Here is a 16520-nt window from a genome sequence, read left to right as displayed (position 1 = left end):
GATCTATGAGATACATTAATTAGAATAATTTGATATAAATATGATTTATATTGAATAAAGGAGAAAAGAAATATGGTTTAAATATTACATATGATGTCATATTAAAACTATAGGTTAATATATATAATATGATAAGTTAGTTATTATATTTATTTATAATTAAAACAATTATGAGATAATTGTGGTTGGTTATTTTTCTCCATTAACTGTGAAAGTGGGAGGTTATGTTCAGTTTTCATAACTGAAGGATAAAATGAAAAGTGTTTTTCAGTTTGTTAAGAGATCGCTTCATTGAGGGCATTACTAATCGTTTAGCTAACGAGAGACTACACGATAGCCTTCTAAGTGAGAGCCTAAACGATCGTGTAAAGTGCCTTTTACTAAACGATCGTATGCTAAGTGAGATTTACTAAACAATCGTGTAGACGATCTAGCGTGTTTTACTAAACGATCGTGTACTAACCGAGTTTTACTAAACAATCAAGCATCTCAGTCTAAACGATAGACAAAACATTCTCCCACTTACTTGGTCGTGTAGTTCGATTTTTGCCTTCCTCCATCCCTCTACCAAATTCATAACAGAGTCCAGACCTCCTAGATTCTCACTTCGAGAATACCAAGGTTACCGAGTGGTGGCGTCGAAGGGTGCTTGTTCGAGGAGAAGACTGTTCGTGATCACTAGACGATTGGGTAGGCAATCTGAATGAGAGGTTGTTGTCCAAGCCTTCACGCGAGCGAAAGATTTGTAGAATAAGAGTTCTTCAAAAGTATGTCTCTCGTTCCTTTGTTTTTAATTACTAAAGCATGTCGTAATTTGTTCTAAGATGCATAATTGTTCTGTGTGTTTGTGAATGCCTTTAATTAATTTACAATGAGCTTGGAAAGATCTTGCTTCTGCTCATGGGTTCTCTTGGATAAGAGTTCCTTCAACGTTATCAACTTGGAATTTTTTTTATTAAGCTTGTTTTGGTCATATCTTCTTCATTTGAACTCTGATTTGAGCGATTCAAATTGTGTTGGAACCGTTGTTCTGACTCCACACAATAGACACTTCAAAACACTTAAATCGTTAATCAATAAAATTAGGTTTGTTATCATCAAAATATTAATTAGTTAAATAAAATTAATTAATTTGAGATTAAAGACCAAAAAACCAACAATCTTCCTTTTTTATGATGACAAATTACTGAAGAAAAATGAAATCTAAAGTGGTGTGTGATATAAAATATGAACTTGAAACACAATCAACACACATACACAAATTCAATTGAACACAATGATTATTTCAATAATAACATATTTTTATTTTACTTATTATCTCTCCCCCTTTTGGGATTAATAAAAAAAAGGACAATTAAGAAAAATAAACCAAGACATGAAAGCTTCCTCTAAAAACACAAGAACATTCATTGTTTTTCTTCTCCAATTGACGTGCATTCTAAAAAAATCACAAATAACATTTTATGGCTTAAAAAATAATTAACCAAGCTCAAGCTGATCTATTTAAATCCAATTTCATAAATTTCTCCCCCTTTTTGAATCAATTGAACACTCCCCCTTAATAAGGGACAAAAAGGCATTTAGTACAATGTTCAACTTGAAGGCATAAATATCAAATAAGATTCCAAAATATATTTTTAACTCTCTAGACAATTACTCCTCTAAAAGAATAAACAATATGCATAAGAGGGGCACATAACAATAAAACATTATGGAGAATCAATATCATCAAATATATCAAATTTACATATGAATTAAGAGAAAAACATGAAGGAACCGATTAAGGTTCGTGAGGGAAAACGAGGATCTATATCAAATCCCAATTTTTACAGAACATTTAATTTTATAGAATCAAATAAAACAATATGCATTAAAACAAAAAATACAACATGCTAATATCAATTGAGAAAAAAGAAAAAGAAATACTAACCCTTGAAGATCAACATTTTTCACGTAATTCCTTTTCTCTGGAATTGCAATGAACTGAAAACCCTAATCGGTCAACACCATGAAGACTTCCCCTGTATTCTCTAAGATGAGAATCTTAGGAGTTGTGAGCTCCGTGATTTTTGGAGAGGGAATGAGAGTTGAAAGAGGAAAAGAGAGATTGGGAAAACTAGAAATTTTTCCTGGAGAAAATCTAGTAGGAATTGTTCTCTGTGAAAAAACAAAATGGAGAAAAAGATGATAACCACCCCTTGCCCCACTCCCACTCACATGCATTGATTGAGAGAGATTAGGAAAGGGAAGTTATTTTCCTCCCTTAATTTCAAAATATTAAAAAGAAATAAAATAGTATAAAAATAATTTAATTTTATCCTCTTCAATACCAACTGAGTTCCATATAAAAGTGCTTCAATCTACAAGTAGACTACCATGAAGATCTTCTCTACTATTCTTTTGCAAGGATTGTGTGGTGGAATCACTAAATTAAGCTGGATATTATGAAGATATGTAGAGGGTTTTGGTTTCTGCAAAGTTCTTCAAAGCTTAATCCAATTATTCAACCCAACACTTCAATTTATAAAACTTTCATCATGCAAATTCATAGCTTGCATGAAGGCCAACTCCTACTTCATTGAGAAAATGGAATTGGATGAGTAAGGTGCCATGTACCACAGTGGAGATTTCCAACTTCTGGAAATCTCCACTTTGAGTTTTGTTTTGAAATTAGTTTTTCCAAAAATTGATTTCTAAAACCAATTTTTTTAAATAAACTAATTTAATTTGATTTATTAGTTATATATATATATAAATGAATTCATTAAATTAATTTTTAAATAAAACTAATTAATTAAAGCTTTAAATTAATTTGTTAATTTAATATATAATATTAAATTAATAAAAGACCAATTCCGCTATAACGAAATTAATTTTATACAATTAATATTTAAATCATATTTTAAACATTAATCGATTCTCCAATTTTGTTTAATGTCAATAAAATTAAACATTTCAATAGTATCGAATATAATGAATAAAAACCCTAATTGAATTTGAACATTTCAAATTCTAAACCCTAATTTCAAATCTCATCAAGATTACTCAATTTACTAATCCAAATTACGAGCTAGTAAAGGACCTTATGGACCTAAAATCATAAGCTTCAACGACTTGTAAATAATTGGTTAAACTCTTTAAACCGAATTAATTACTATTCCTTAACTACCAAAACATTCCACTATAGCTCGATAGTTGCACTCTTCTCACTGTAGATATATTTTTGTCCATTTTAACCATAATCAGTAAGTCAATCCTTCATAGGTCATTCGTATTTACAGCTGGGTCAAATATTACCATTTTACCTCTATAAATACATCTTGCTCCTTAAGCTCCCACTAATCCTCCATTGAACAATTGATTTATAGTCCAACTTATAAATTATAACCCTCTCTTCCATGAGAGGGCAGGGCCCCATTGTTCAAGACAAGGCATCAGCGCTTAAGAGAACAACCTATCTGCTATCCCTAAATCGGGTAGGAGTGAATTCCATATTGCAAAGCTATGTCCCCAGCTATCTATCCGGTCTTATCCCTAAAATGGAAGGTTTATTGAGCAGTGTTGTTGGATTACTCTCACCTATGCAAATCAAAGAATAATCTCGAATAAATAAGAGTTCATAGTTAGCTTAGTATTAAGATCGAGTTACCTTAGGTCATTGAGTTTGAGATAGTCAGTTTTAACAGTAAATGGTTGTTATAAAGAAAAGTGACTATTTCGATGTTTTCACTCACATGTCTCTACAAACTCATTGCACAAGTTGCCTCCACTCACATGTCTCTACGTGAATGATTTTTGGATCACATCATTTATATCATTATACAAAATGAGTCGCATTCAATAGTATCACCAGGATGAGATACCTAGTCTCATCCGTATACTTATAGACCATTTTGGCTACATACTAAAACTTGATTTATTTTTATGTCACCACATAAAGTTAATGTATTTATTTTATAGCCATGGATTCATTTATTATTTTTCATAAAAGATGCAATATCAATAGTAATTTATAGGATTAAAAAAACTCAACAACATTTTTATTGATAAATAGAATATGTTAACAACATTTACGAACTGCTAGTTTAGGAAATTCCCAATAATCTTCCACTTGGACTAACACTCTAGTGAGATAAACATATAAATATATAATGTTTACGATGTCAAGAAATAAAGAGAGAAAAATACAATAAACTAGGGCATCCAAAATACCCTTTGACATTCTCCACTTGTCCTAGATTATGTTGGTCATAGTCCTAGTCCAACCAAGTGGCCCTCGAACACTTTAGTCGAGAGAGCCTTTGTAAACGGATCAGCAAGGTTGTCTCCTGAGGCTATCTACAGGACTATCACATCTCCTCGGTGTACGGTCTCTTTGATGAGATGGTACTTTCTTTCGATATGTTTTCCACGTTTGTGACTTATAGGTTCCTTGGAATTAGCAACTGCACCACTATTATCACAATATAGAGTGATGGACAGGTGCATATTTAGAACCACTTTCAAATCTGTTAGAAAATTGCACAGCCACACAGCTTCTTTAGCTGCTTCGCATGCAACTACATATTCTGTTTCCATCGTGGAGTCAGCTATACAACTTTATTTAATGCTTCTCCACACTATAGCTCCTATGTTAAGAGTGAAAACTGATCTTGAAGTAGATTTCCTAGAATCTACGTCAGTCTGAAAATAAAAATCAGTATATCCTATAAGGATCAAATCCTTAGGTCCATACATAAGCATATAGTTCCTCGTTCTCCTGAGAAACTTAAGGATGTTTTTAACAGCCTTCCAATGAGTGTGTCTTGGGTTAGATTGGAACCTGTTGACGATTCCAACTGCAAAGCATATGTCAGAACGTGTACATAACATAGCGTACTTCAGACTCCCCACTGCTGATGCATATCAAATTCTTTTCATTTTCTCAATTTCTTGAGGTGTCTTAGGACACCGTTCCTTTGACAGATGAATCCATGTCTAAAAGGTAACATACCCTTTTTGGAATTTTTCATGTTATATCTTGACAACATTTTGTCAATATAAAATGCCTGAGATAAAAGTTCTGTTATTTCAATTTTGAAATATCTGAATTCCAAGAACATATTTAGCGTTTCTCAAATCTTTCATTTGAAACTGTGATGCTAACCATCTCTTTACGTCAATAAGGTAACTTGTTTCATTCCCAATGAGCAAGATATCATCAAAATAAAGTACCAAGAATGCTACCGTTTTGTTGTCTATCATCTTATATACACAAGGTTTATCAACATTTTGTTCAAAGCCATAAGATTTGATCGCAGTGTCAAATCTTATATTTCAAGATCTAAAAGCTTGCTTCAACTCATAAATGGATCTCTTAAGCTTACAAACCTTTTGTTTTTTACCCTGTTTAATGAACCCTTCTGGTTGAGACATAAAAATACTTTCATCAAGATGGCCATTAAAAAAAAGCTGTCTTGACATCCATTTTCCATATTTCGTAGTCATAATATGCGCCAATGGATAAGAGTATTCTTATTGATTTTATCATGACAACAAGAGAGAAGGTTTCTTCATAGTCAACCCTCTCCCTTTGGGTAAAACCTTTTGCCACGAGTCTGGCTTTATAGGTTTGCACCTTGCCAGTTTTGTCACTTTTTCTCTTGTAGATCCATTTACAACCTATAGTTTTAACCTCATGTGGTTGATCTACAAGATCCCAAACATAATTAAAGTACATGGACTCCATTTCTACATCCATGGCTTTTATCCATTGTTCTCTATCAATATCTTCCATCGCTTGTTTAAAGGTCAATGAATCCTTTAGATCATCATCAAGTATGATGGATTGAGTTTCTGTTAATCCCATATAGCGTTCAGGTTGATGAACAATCCTCCCACTACGTTGAGGCATTCTTAACTCTTGAGAAGAATGTGATGGAGCAACAACCGTTATTGATAGACCAGCTTCATCAACAACTTTTGTTGATTTATTTGTAGTATTTTTGGTCATTTCTTTCAATATTATTTTACTGCACGGTTGATGACTGCTAATATGATCTTCTTCCAAGAATGTAGCATTTGTTGAAATAAATACTTTATCTTCTTGGGGATCATAGAACAATCCTTCTTTTGTTTCTTTTGGGTATCCAACAGAGAGGTATAATTTTGAACGTCATTCCAATTTCTTAGGATTTTGTATCAACATCTGTGCTATACATCCTCAGACCCAAAAGTAATGTAAACTACCTTTACGTACTTTCCATAACTCATACGGTATTTCAGAAACACTTTTTGAGGGAATCATGTTCAAAATATATTTTTTTAAATAAATAAAATGTTTGTACAATACAATTATAAACTACAAGACCCTACGAGATTTAGGGCATCAACCCCAACAATCTCCCACTTGTCCTTAAGTTAATGGGGTGTACAATATACAAGTCATAGTAATATACAAGTACATAAATCAACTAGGGCATAAAATGCGCCCAGTACAAAATCTCTCACTTTCCCTAGACTATATGTGGCATGTCCGTTAGACCCATACTTTACAGATGATCCTCAAACACCTTAGCTGTGAAGGCCTTTGTAAATGGATCACAACATTGTACTCTGAACCTATCTACATGATGTTCACGTCCCCTCGACGCACAATCTCTTAGATGAGATGATACTTTCGTTCTATGAGCTTCCTGCATTTGTGAGTCCAAGGCTCTCGAAAATTAGCCACAACACCATTATTATCCCAATAAATGGTGATGGGCATTGACATGTCTGAAACCACTTCCAGATCAGTTAGGAATTTCCTGAGCCACACAGTTTTCTTAGCAGCTTCACAAGTCACTACGTACTCAGCCTCCATGGTGGAGTCAGAATGCCCCTACTTGGTGCTCCTTCAGACTATTGCCTCTCCGTTAAGATTGAACACTGATCCTGAAGTGGATTTTCTAGAATCCTTATTAGTTTAGAAATCAGAGTCCGTGTATCCTGTAAGGATCAAATCCTTAGAACCACACACGAGCATGTAGTACTTCGTTCTCTGTAGATACTTGAAGATGTTCTTAACGGCAGTTCAGTAATCATATCCTAGAGTAGAGAGATATATACTGACTATCCCCACCGTATAGAAGATTTCATGTCTAGTACATAACATCTCATACATTAGGCTGCCAACAGCCGATGCATAAGGGATCCATCTCATTTCCTCAATTTCTTGAGAAGTCTTAGGACACGAATCCTTAGAAAAAAAAACTCCATGCCTGAAAGGGAGTAAACTACCATTGTATAAAGGTAATTATTAGTTTTCAATTGATAAAAAAATATATTTTTAAAATTACCATTGTATAAAGGTAATTATTAGTTTTCAATAATATTTCAAAATTGTTAAAAATAAATTCGTTTTCATTCTTATCTCTATCTTTTCTACAGGGGTTTCAAAGTCTTCATCTGCATGTCCCTCTCTTCTCCGTTCAAAATATTCAAAATCTTCACAAATTCAATTTTTTTTACTATGATTCTTCTTTTATATTTTGCAATTTCATCCACGTTTTCATCATTTACCCACGATTTTTAATTTTGGAGAAGCTCATCATCCCAACTTGATCAGCTAGCAAGGAGGATTTGAGGCCAACTGAATGAGGATCTCGTTTCATTGATTAATAATGAGTATTTTCGACAAAAGAGGTAATCATTGAAATGGCTCTATTTTTGGTTTGCTTTGATAATCATTGATTACTTTGATTTTGTCAATAATAGGACGTTTATGATTAGTTCTGTTTAGTTTATGTTAAGATTTTTGATTGATTTTGTCTATACTGCCACTGCCACTGCATCATGAAAATTTATATATTTATTCGAAGGTTATTAAACACCTTTGAAAAAAAATACATTTTTATCAAAGTACTTAAAAAAACCCTTGAAAAATATATTGTCTTTATGGAACGTTTTTAAAGAAACCCTCGAAGAAAATATATTCTTACAAAAAATTATTTAAAACTTTTGAAAAATTATATTCATTAACTAAGAAATGTATTAAATTTTTCTAGAGAAAAAATGTATTAATCTTTATAAATGTACATTTACCGAAGGAATTTTAAACATTTGAAAAAAAAATTCATTTAAAATTTTTATATTTTTTAATTTAGAAAAGAAAAAAAAAATTCTCAAGGGTTTAATTCTCACTTCGTCTTCACTTTTATAGGGCTGAATTTTCTTGTTCTGTTGAACATATCATCTCCAACTTGATTGTCGTCGCATTGCTCAATTGTCGCTCAACAGTGTGGTGACAATTTCTTTCCTTTGCCTTTCGAGTTTCATCATGAGGTATGGACTTAGGTGATTTTTATTCTTCGATAAACTCTACGATGAAAGCAAAACTATGAGAAAAGGATACATGATTCAATGTAATTAATTCGAACTCGAAATTCTCATCTCAACTAATTGGATCTGGATTTTGAATCATTGAATGTTTAAATTTGTTTGTTTATTGCTTGTATTTGGATTCACAGTCATTTTTGAGCTCCAACGACCTAAGTTAGAGAAAATAGCATCGACTATGGAGGACAACATCGATCGATTTTTTAAATGTTTCAAATGTGGTGTCTCTCCTTCTGTAAGTACTATCTCTTGTTTATTTTAAATCTCTTCAATCCTAGAAGCCTAGCATATTCCATGAAGCAATGTGCTACGAATCTCATTTTTAGACACAATTGGATTTCTATGGCGAAGCATGATAATCATTGCAATAAGATTTACTAGATCTCGTGAACTAGAATTATGATAGAGAAACAATGTATACTATAACTTGTAGGTCAAATTTCAGTAATGGCAGGGTGATCAACATGAATGTTCTTCGTTTCTATATGTCTTCTTCTAATTATGTGAAGTTATCCATCATCTTCATAATCAGAATCTACTGTGAGGGGAAAAAAGAAGAGAAAAAGTAAATTGAAGCATGTTTATGAGTTTTAGAGAAGAAAGATGTGATATCTTTATAGAATGATTAAAAACTTAATCTCCAATGGTAAAAATAGGTCATTTGGGGTATAAAACGGGTAGGAATAATTAATTTGTTAGAAGAAAGAGAGTGTTGGTTTCTTGTTATGGCTAGGAAGCCATATAAAATTTATTTAATTAGGTCACCGCAGATTTGCTAAGAAACATGCAGATTTTGTAATCTACGTCAAATGGCTATTGAGGCAACCATATTGTTGAGGCCTCGCTAAATAGTTTTTTGAAACCTTGAGCAATAATGTGTAGTAGGAGGAGAGCAGGGCTATCTCGAGCAACCATGCTGCTTGTGTAATCGATCTTTGGACAATCATTGTTTCATTTCGATCCTGTTTATTCATATAAGCCTAATAATTAGAAAAGGTAGTTGTTCGAATCAGCCATTAAAGGGCTCATGAGAATTGATGCAGTTTGCATAATGTAACTTTTTGTTATCATTGTGGGTTAGGATTTTTCCAATTGTTTTTTGAATTTCCTTCATATTTTACTTTGAGTTTCTTACTTTTAATGATGTCAATTCATTAATTTTGTGCAATGTCCTTTTATCCAGCAAGAAAAACTCGGCTAAAGGGTAACTTAGACCGGGAGAAAAATAAAGGATGGATGTTATAACCTAATGCATGTTATCACCTATTTTGACAAATTAATTATTCCTACCCTTTGTTAATGATAATTTTGCAGCGTGTTTCTTGTTAACTTTGGTATTTAACTTATTTCTTTTACCTAAATTTTGAGAACAAACTTATTATTGCAACTGGAAAAAGGGCATTTCCCCTCTCCAATTTGATGCAACTTTTCCCCTTGTATTGTGCCACATGATTGATTAGTCAACGAGAATAGGGCTTTTGTTGTCAGTGATTTTATTGATTGAGGAAGGGATATCCAAGTACTCATTCTCTCCCTTTTATTTTTTGAGTTGTTGAGTTATTAATTGCTACATCTTTCAATTTTCTTTTTGATGTTGACATCTTGATAATAGTTATTCTTACAAAATTTTCGTACTCATTGATGAATAAACTAGCTTAAAGTAATAATTTGGTTTCATTTACCGATTAAGTAGAATGGTTGATGGTATTCAGATACATTTTGTTTGGAAGCAGGTTATGCCTAGCTATTGTTTTTTTTTTTTTTCAAACTCCAAACAAATTAAATCTCTCTCACCTATGTCAATACTTAAGAACTTGATCTTAGCCGCAATTATCATCATAATTTTAATACTCATTTCCTTATTGAACTGATGGCTCATCACCATGACCTACAAGGTTTGGTTACATTTAGTAGATGTCTAATAGAGACTATAGTTTTATCTTTTGGACTATAGACATATAGAGATTGCAACTTTTATTTGACTCATTGATGTAATAATTCTCTTTATACACTCATTTTCAGGCAGTCTCTTGCTTTTTACAAAGGAGGTTTCACATTCTTATTGTGAGCACATTATATCACATGGATAGAAGTTGGATGCAAATTAGAAATTCGGTATTGCAAGAATATTGAAGTAGAGTCGAAAGATTTTTGTTGGGAATGCGACTAAAGAAAATGAATTTTGATTTTTATTGGGAAGGCGACTAAAGAGAATAACAACAGAAGCTTAATAAATTATGAATATTGCAAGAATAACAACGGAAAAATATTTGTGTCAATGATATGGCGGCCAAATTAATCAAATTGGACTTAATTAGAAGGTGATATGAGGATGAATGAAGAAGTGACACTTGGTGTGCTTTAGTTGGATTCAAAAAAGAAAATGAATTTTGATTTTTGCTTGATTTTAATTTAAATTAAAAACCAAAAGAATTTAAAATGAAAATGGAATTTTAAAAAAGAAAATATATTATATATACATATATGACCATCGAGTCATTTGATTAAAAAAATTGAAAAAATAAAATTTTTGCATGTTACAGTTGGGAAGTGTTTTAATATATATTATATTTATTTATTTTTCCTTTTAATCTCAACCTTTAAATTTATTTTTACCTAGATCTAATGGCCCAAATTGATTTTAGTTTTCAACATCTTCCCTCTCTTTCTAAATATTTCATCTTCTCCAAATTTGTGATGATAATTTCACATCTTCTCCATAATTTATTAAGCTTCTATTGTTATTCTCTCAAACCTCTCATTTTTTTTCTTTTCATCTTATTCTTGAGAGATTTATTGTATTATGAGGATTGATTTATTGTAAGCTCAAAATTTATAAATCCACTCCTTTAGAGAGTTTGTTGAGTGTGCTATTTATTTTTCCAAACTATTGTAAAGGTTGCTTTTGATCCTACAAAAAGAGTCGTTATATCGTGGAAACGATCGGATTTATTCTTGCGCCCAAAAAAAGAACGTTGTAGTCGTTGGATTTTAAGTCATGAAAAAAGTCAAATTTGAGTGACAAACCTAGAAGGAGCTTGAAAAGTGAATGTAGACCGGTTGTGCCGAACCACTATAAAATTCTCGATGTCAATTTCTTTATCCCTCAATTATTTAATTTTGCAATTAATTTGTTCTTAAATTTTGTTGCTTTAAATTATTTGTAATTTTTGTTCTTAAATTTAATTGCTCATATATATTTATTCTTAAATTTATATATCTTTGACGAATCATTTAAAAATTGTGCTTTAAAGTGTGATGGTTAATTTCTTATTTAATTCAAAGTGATTATTTATATAAATTTATTGTTTAAATTACTTGTTAGCAAAAAGTTTGTTAATTTGTTTAATTGAACTCACATTAGTAAAAAGTTTTAATTAGTTTGATTAAACTCTATTCACCCCTTTAGGATTACGTCTTATAAGAGAAAGTAAAAGAAGAAAGAGAGAATGTGAGTCATAAATGGAGATTATTGGAAATTAGGAGAGAAAAGAGAGAATATAATTATTAGAAAACTATGATATATTTCTAAATATTCTTATAAAAGTACCACATTTTCATAAATATTTTTAAAAACTAAAATATAATTTTAATTTTACCCTCCAAACTAGTAATGTTAGAAATGTATAAATTTATTACTTTGGAAGGTTTGAACTTGGAATAAAAAACTAGTTCTCCTTATATCTTGGTCTTCGATCAAAAGATAATTTAAATCTAATCCTTCACTTTAAAATTGTTGTAAATTGATTGGGGGTTTTAGAATTTGATATTAGGGGTTCAACATCTAGGGTTCTTAATTTTCGAAATCTAGGGTTTTCATATCATATATACTGTGTAAATAAAATTTATGATGTATATTATGATTTATATTGTACTATCATATTTGATACAATTATATCGAAACTTTTGAATGGTACAATCATCTATTTGAGTACATTTATATTTCATATATTGATTAGAATATTTCTAAGCATCTAATACCATGTTTTAAGGTATATTTAAAAATAACCATGAATCTGCTAGAAAAACCAATAAGTTGTCGTGATACCAATTGTATTTGAGTACATATCAAATATATTTACCAATATATTTCATATATTTGTTAGAACATTTCCAAATAAATAATAAAATATATTGCATATACCAGCGATATATCATATAATACGCAAAACAAACAATGAAATATATCCTATAATATAAAAATCAACATGAAAAATAAAATGGAAAATAAAAAGATATTAAATTTCATTTTCTTTCTCTAATTAAAAATGGAAAGAAAATCGTAATAAATGCATTTTCTCTCCAAATTAACACTAAAACCCTCCTTTTGTAAAAATTACATGTAAAAATATTTATGATATATATGACCAAAAAGAGGATTTTTTTTTTATATAAAAATATTTCTTTTATTTAATTTGGATGAAAGAAAGCCCAATTGAAAGGCCCAAGAAAATGGTATGACTGAACCCCAATTGAAGAGTCCAAATGGGTCGAGAACATGGTAGAAGAAGCTCGTGGAATCGTCTTCTTCGCCAAGAATAAACCAGAAGCAACTTTTTCTTTCCAGAAATTTCTAAAATATGTTCTCTGCCCACTTATTTAAATGTTTCAACTCCCCACTAGGAAGCCATCCTTGGGAGTTAGCAGCAAACAATACACCATTTCAAGCAAACTTTGTCAATTAAATCCATTTCTTCTCTCTTGTTATCCTCTGCTTTGAACTTGAACGACCATGGCTCTGATTCCAAGCATTTTCGGTGGCCGCCGGAGCAACGTCTTCGACCCCTTTTCATTGGACGTTTGGGATCCCTTCGAAGGATTCCCATTTTCAAGCTCATTGGCCAACCTCCCTTCCTCTGCTCGTGAGACCTCTGCTTTTGCCAACACTCGCATCGACTGGAAAGAAACCCCAGAAGCCCACATCTTCAAGGCCGATCTTCCTGGAATCAAAAAGGAAGAAGTCAAAGTTGAAGTGGAAGAGGGCCAAGTGCTGCAAATCAGTGGGGAGAGAAGCAAAGAGCAAGAGGAGAAGAACGACAAATGGCATAGAATCGAACGAAGCAGTGGGAAGTTCTCGAGGAGATTCAGGCTGCCGGAGAATGCTAAAGTTGAGGAGGTGAAGGCCAACATGGAGAATGGAGTGCTGACTGTGACAGTGCCCAAAATGGTGGAGAAGAAGCCAGAAATCAAGTCGATCGACATCTCTGGCTAGACATCACCACGTTGTTCTTTCTGAGTTCTGTACTCTGCTTTCTGCTTATCTTTGTTAAATAAATTGTGGAATAATGAGTTTTATTGGTGTATTCTGTAATGTTTATAACTTTGTATACATGAAAAGTATTTGACTGTATTTTATGAGAATGAATATAATCTAACGTTGTTTCTTAAGTTTCTGTTCTTCCTCCAACATATTACTCAGCAAATGTTTCATCCAATTACAGTTAGCTCCATGTTTTGATTACAAATTGGAGAATTATACGTTACATATGAATTACTTTCTTCTATCAAAGTTGAGATTTTTCCTAATTGAATAAATTAGGACCAAGGATGAAAGTAAATTGGTAAGATACTTGAAGATAACTAAATACAAAATTAAATACGATATCAATATTGGTGTACTAGATATAAAAAATTTGAAGTCTCGGTCTTATGTGATATTTTAAACTTCTAGATATTTAATCACACACATAAGTATCAAACGACCTACGAAATAGAATTTATTCAAACAATTATGTTCAAACATGATAGAATAGAACATGATTGGACATATCTATTATGTATCTAGAGATTGCAATGGATTTGTCATGTCCTCAATTTTGAGCATAATCTATTGAAGAAGAAAAGTAGCATGACAAGAAGAGAAATAATCTCTTTTAAAGAAGGATGGATGTTATAACTTAATGTCTGTTAACATCTGTTTGCATAAATTAATTATTTCTATCCGTTACTAATAATATTTTTGCAGCGTGTTTCTTATTAACATTGGTATTTAACTGCTTTTTTTTACCTCAATTTTAAGTACAAACTTATTATTGCAACTGAAAAATGGCATTTTCCTTTTCTAATTTGATGCAACTTTTCCCAATTTTTTCTCTTGTATTGTGTCACAGGATTGATTAGTCAATGGCAAAATGTTTTTTGTTGTCAATGATTCTATTAATTGTGACAAGTATTGGAAATTGTATCTTAAATCTCCTTGTAATCTCGTAGTTTGTAAATTTTGTGTAAACATATTGTTGTTAATAACATAAGTATTGTTTTATAAGCATTTACTCAATCCAATAAACCAGGTGGATTTTGTTTAAATAACAACCTAAATGGTCTATAGTAGATGGATAAGGTTGAGTATTTTATCCTTGTGACACTACAGATATGACCCGCTTTGTAGATGAAACAAGTATTGTAAAGTGTTACAAATGATTTGATCCTGATTATTCATATGGAGACATGCAAGCAGGGTATCCTATACAAAGAATTTATATAAAATCGGACCACGAAATGATTAGTCTTTTTACAAAACACCGTTGATAATAGAGACTTGCATTTCATTAGGATGATCATCGGTGACATGATCTCAATCCTGAGTGAGTTGTGGACTCCTGCTCATGAAGGCGGTTCTTTAATTTGTATGGGTGAGAGTGGCTAAATTTTCAACTCAATAAACCTATCATTTTGGGGATTTTTCTGATTGGGGAGTTGGGAACTTAGCTACACAAGACGGAATTCACTTCTGTCCCGATGCAAAGATAAATAGATAAATTGCTCCTTTAAAAGCTGATTGTGGGTCTTGAATATAGTGGTCACACCTTCTCTTAGGAAGAGAGGACTTAGTCATAGTGGGACTATGACTTATTGTCCATTAGAGGAATCAGTGGTACTTAAGGAGTTAGATGTAACTATAGGAGCAAAACGGTAAATTGGCTCAGTTATACTTACGAGCGATTTGTGAAGGGTCATCACACTGTTGATTGGTTATATCCAATGGACATAGAAATATATCTATAGTGCAAAGAGTGCAACTATCGGTGTTTAGTGGAGTGCCCGACAGTTAACAGATGGTGGATATCGTGATTAAAGAGTTTAGTCAGTTATTCACGTACCATTGGAGCTTCAAGCTACAGGTCCATAAGGTCCCCTTAGTAACTCAATGGATTCAAGTTGAGAATAAGATTTTGGGTTAGTTTGAAATGTTCGAATTAACAAGAGGAATTTTATTATATATAATATAATTCAATTAATTCAATTATATATGATATAACTGATATAATGTATTTGATACATTATTAGATTGGAGGAATTCATATAAATATGATTTATATTAAATGCCATAAAATAGGAAAAGAACTATGGTCTATATGTTGCATATGATGTAATATTAAAACTATAGGTTATAAATATAATATGATAAGTTAGTTATTGTATTTATTTATAATTTATTAATTATATGATAATAAATATTTCTTTTTCTCAATAACCGACTTAAGTGGGTGGTTATTCACGACTTTATGATAACTGTGAGATAAAAGGAAAGGTAGTTTTTCAAATCATTCAGTCGAAAACATCTCGCAGAATTTACTATCGAGTAAAAGGAGTTTTACTACACGATAACTTAACAGAGCCTATATGATCAAGTATCAAGTCTATACGATAGACTTCTTCCTCTATGCGATCGAGTATCAAGTCGATACGATAGACTTCTTCCTCTATACGACTATTTATCGCATACTCAATCGTCTACTCAATCATTTACTTCCTCCATCCCTCTATCCAAAATCATACAGAGCCCACAACTTCTGGATTCTCATACCAAGAATACCAAGGTAATCTTGTAGTGGTATCGAGTTCTATTCGAGGATCGAGGATCAAGTTTAACTTGCTAGTGATCAAGGATTTTCCAGTTTCTCATTGCGTTCGTGTTGTTCGAGTTTGATCGAGGAAAATATGTAAAGAAATAGTTCTTCAAAGGTATTGTCACTCGATCACTTTGTATTTAATTTAAGAAGCAAGCTGTAATTTATCGTTTAATGCATAATTTGTTTGGAATGATTGTAAATGTTTGAATTCTTTCACAATGGAGTTCAAAACAGTTTGTTTACGTTCAAAGGTCGTCTAGTTTTAGAGTTCCTTCAATTGATATCAGAGCCAGGTTGCTATGATTTCCA

At 31.8% G+C, this 16520-nt stretch overlaps 1 protein-coding gene and 1 long non-coding RNA gene across 2 annotated transcripts in view; one reads left to right on the top strand and one right to left on the bottom strand.

Annotated features, from left to right (window-relative positions):
- Positions 1–2115, bottom strand: part of LOC150035117 (uncharacterized) — a 39160-nt gene extending 37045 nt beyond the window's left edge. Inside the window, exon 1 of the long non-coding RNA XR_016530877.1 lies at positions 1931–2115. This is a non-coding gene — a long non-coding RNA (uncharacterized LOC150035117). The remainder of the gene's footprint in view (positions 1–1930) is intronic.
- A 10779-nt stretch (positions 2116–12894) lies between these two features.
- On the top strand, positions 12895–13746 carry LOC150035116 (17.6 kDa class I heat shock protein 3-like). Its single transcript, XM_090315149.1, has one exon. It carries the CDS (start codon positions 13091–13093, stop codon positions 13568–13570), a length of 480 nt encoding a protein of 159 aa, XP_090171275.1. The 5' UTR covers positions 12895–13090; the 3' UTR covers positions 13571–13746.
- Positions 13747–16520: the final 2774 nt, after the last annotated feature.

The sequence above is a fragment of the Benincasa hispida genome, chromosome 7, assembly GCF_027475165.1.
Source record: "Benincasa hispida cultivar pf3 chromosome 7, pf3_genome.v1.1, whole genome shotgun sequence".
Lineage (NCBI taxonomy): Eukaryota > Viridiplantae > Streptophyta > Magnoliopsida > Cucurbitales > Cucurbitaceae > Benincasa > Benincasa hispida.
Note: the sequence above shows the minus strand (reverse complement) of the source record. Positions and strands in the feature narration are given on the sequence as shown.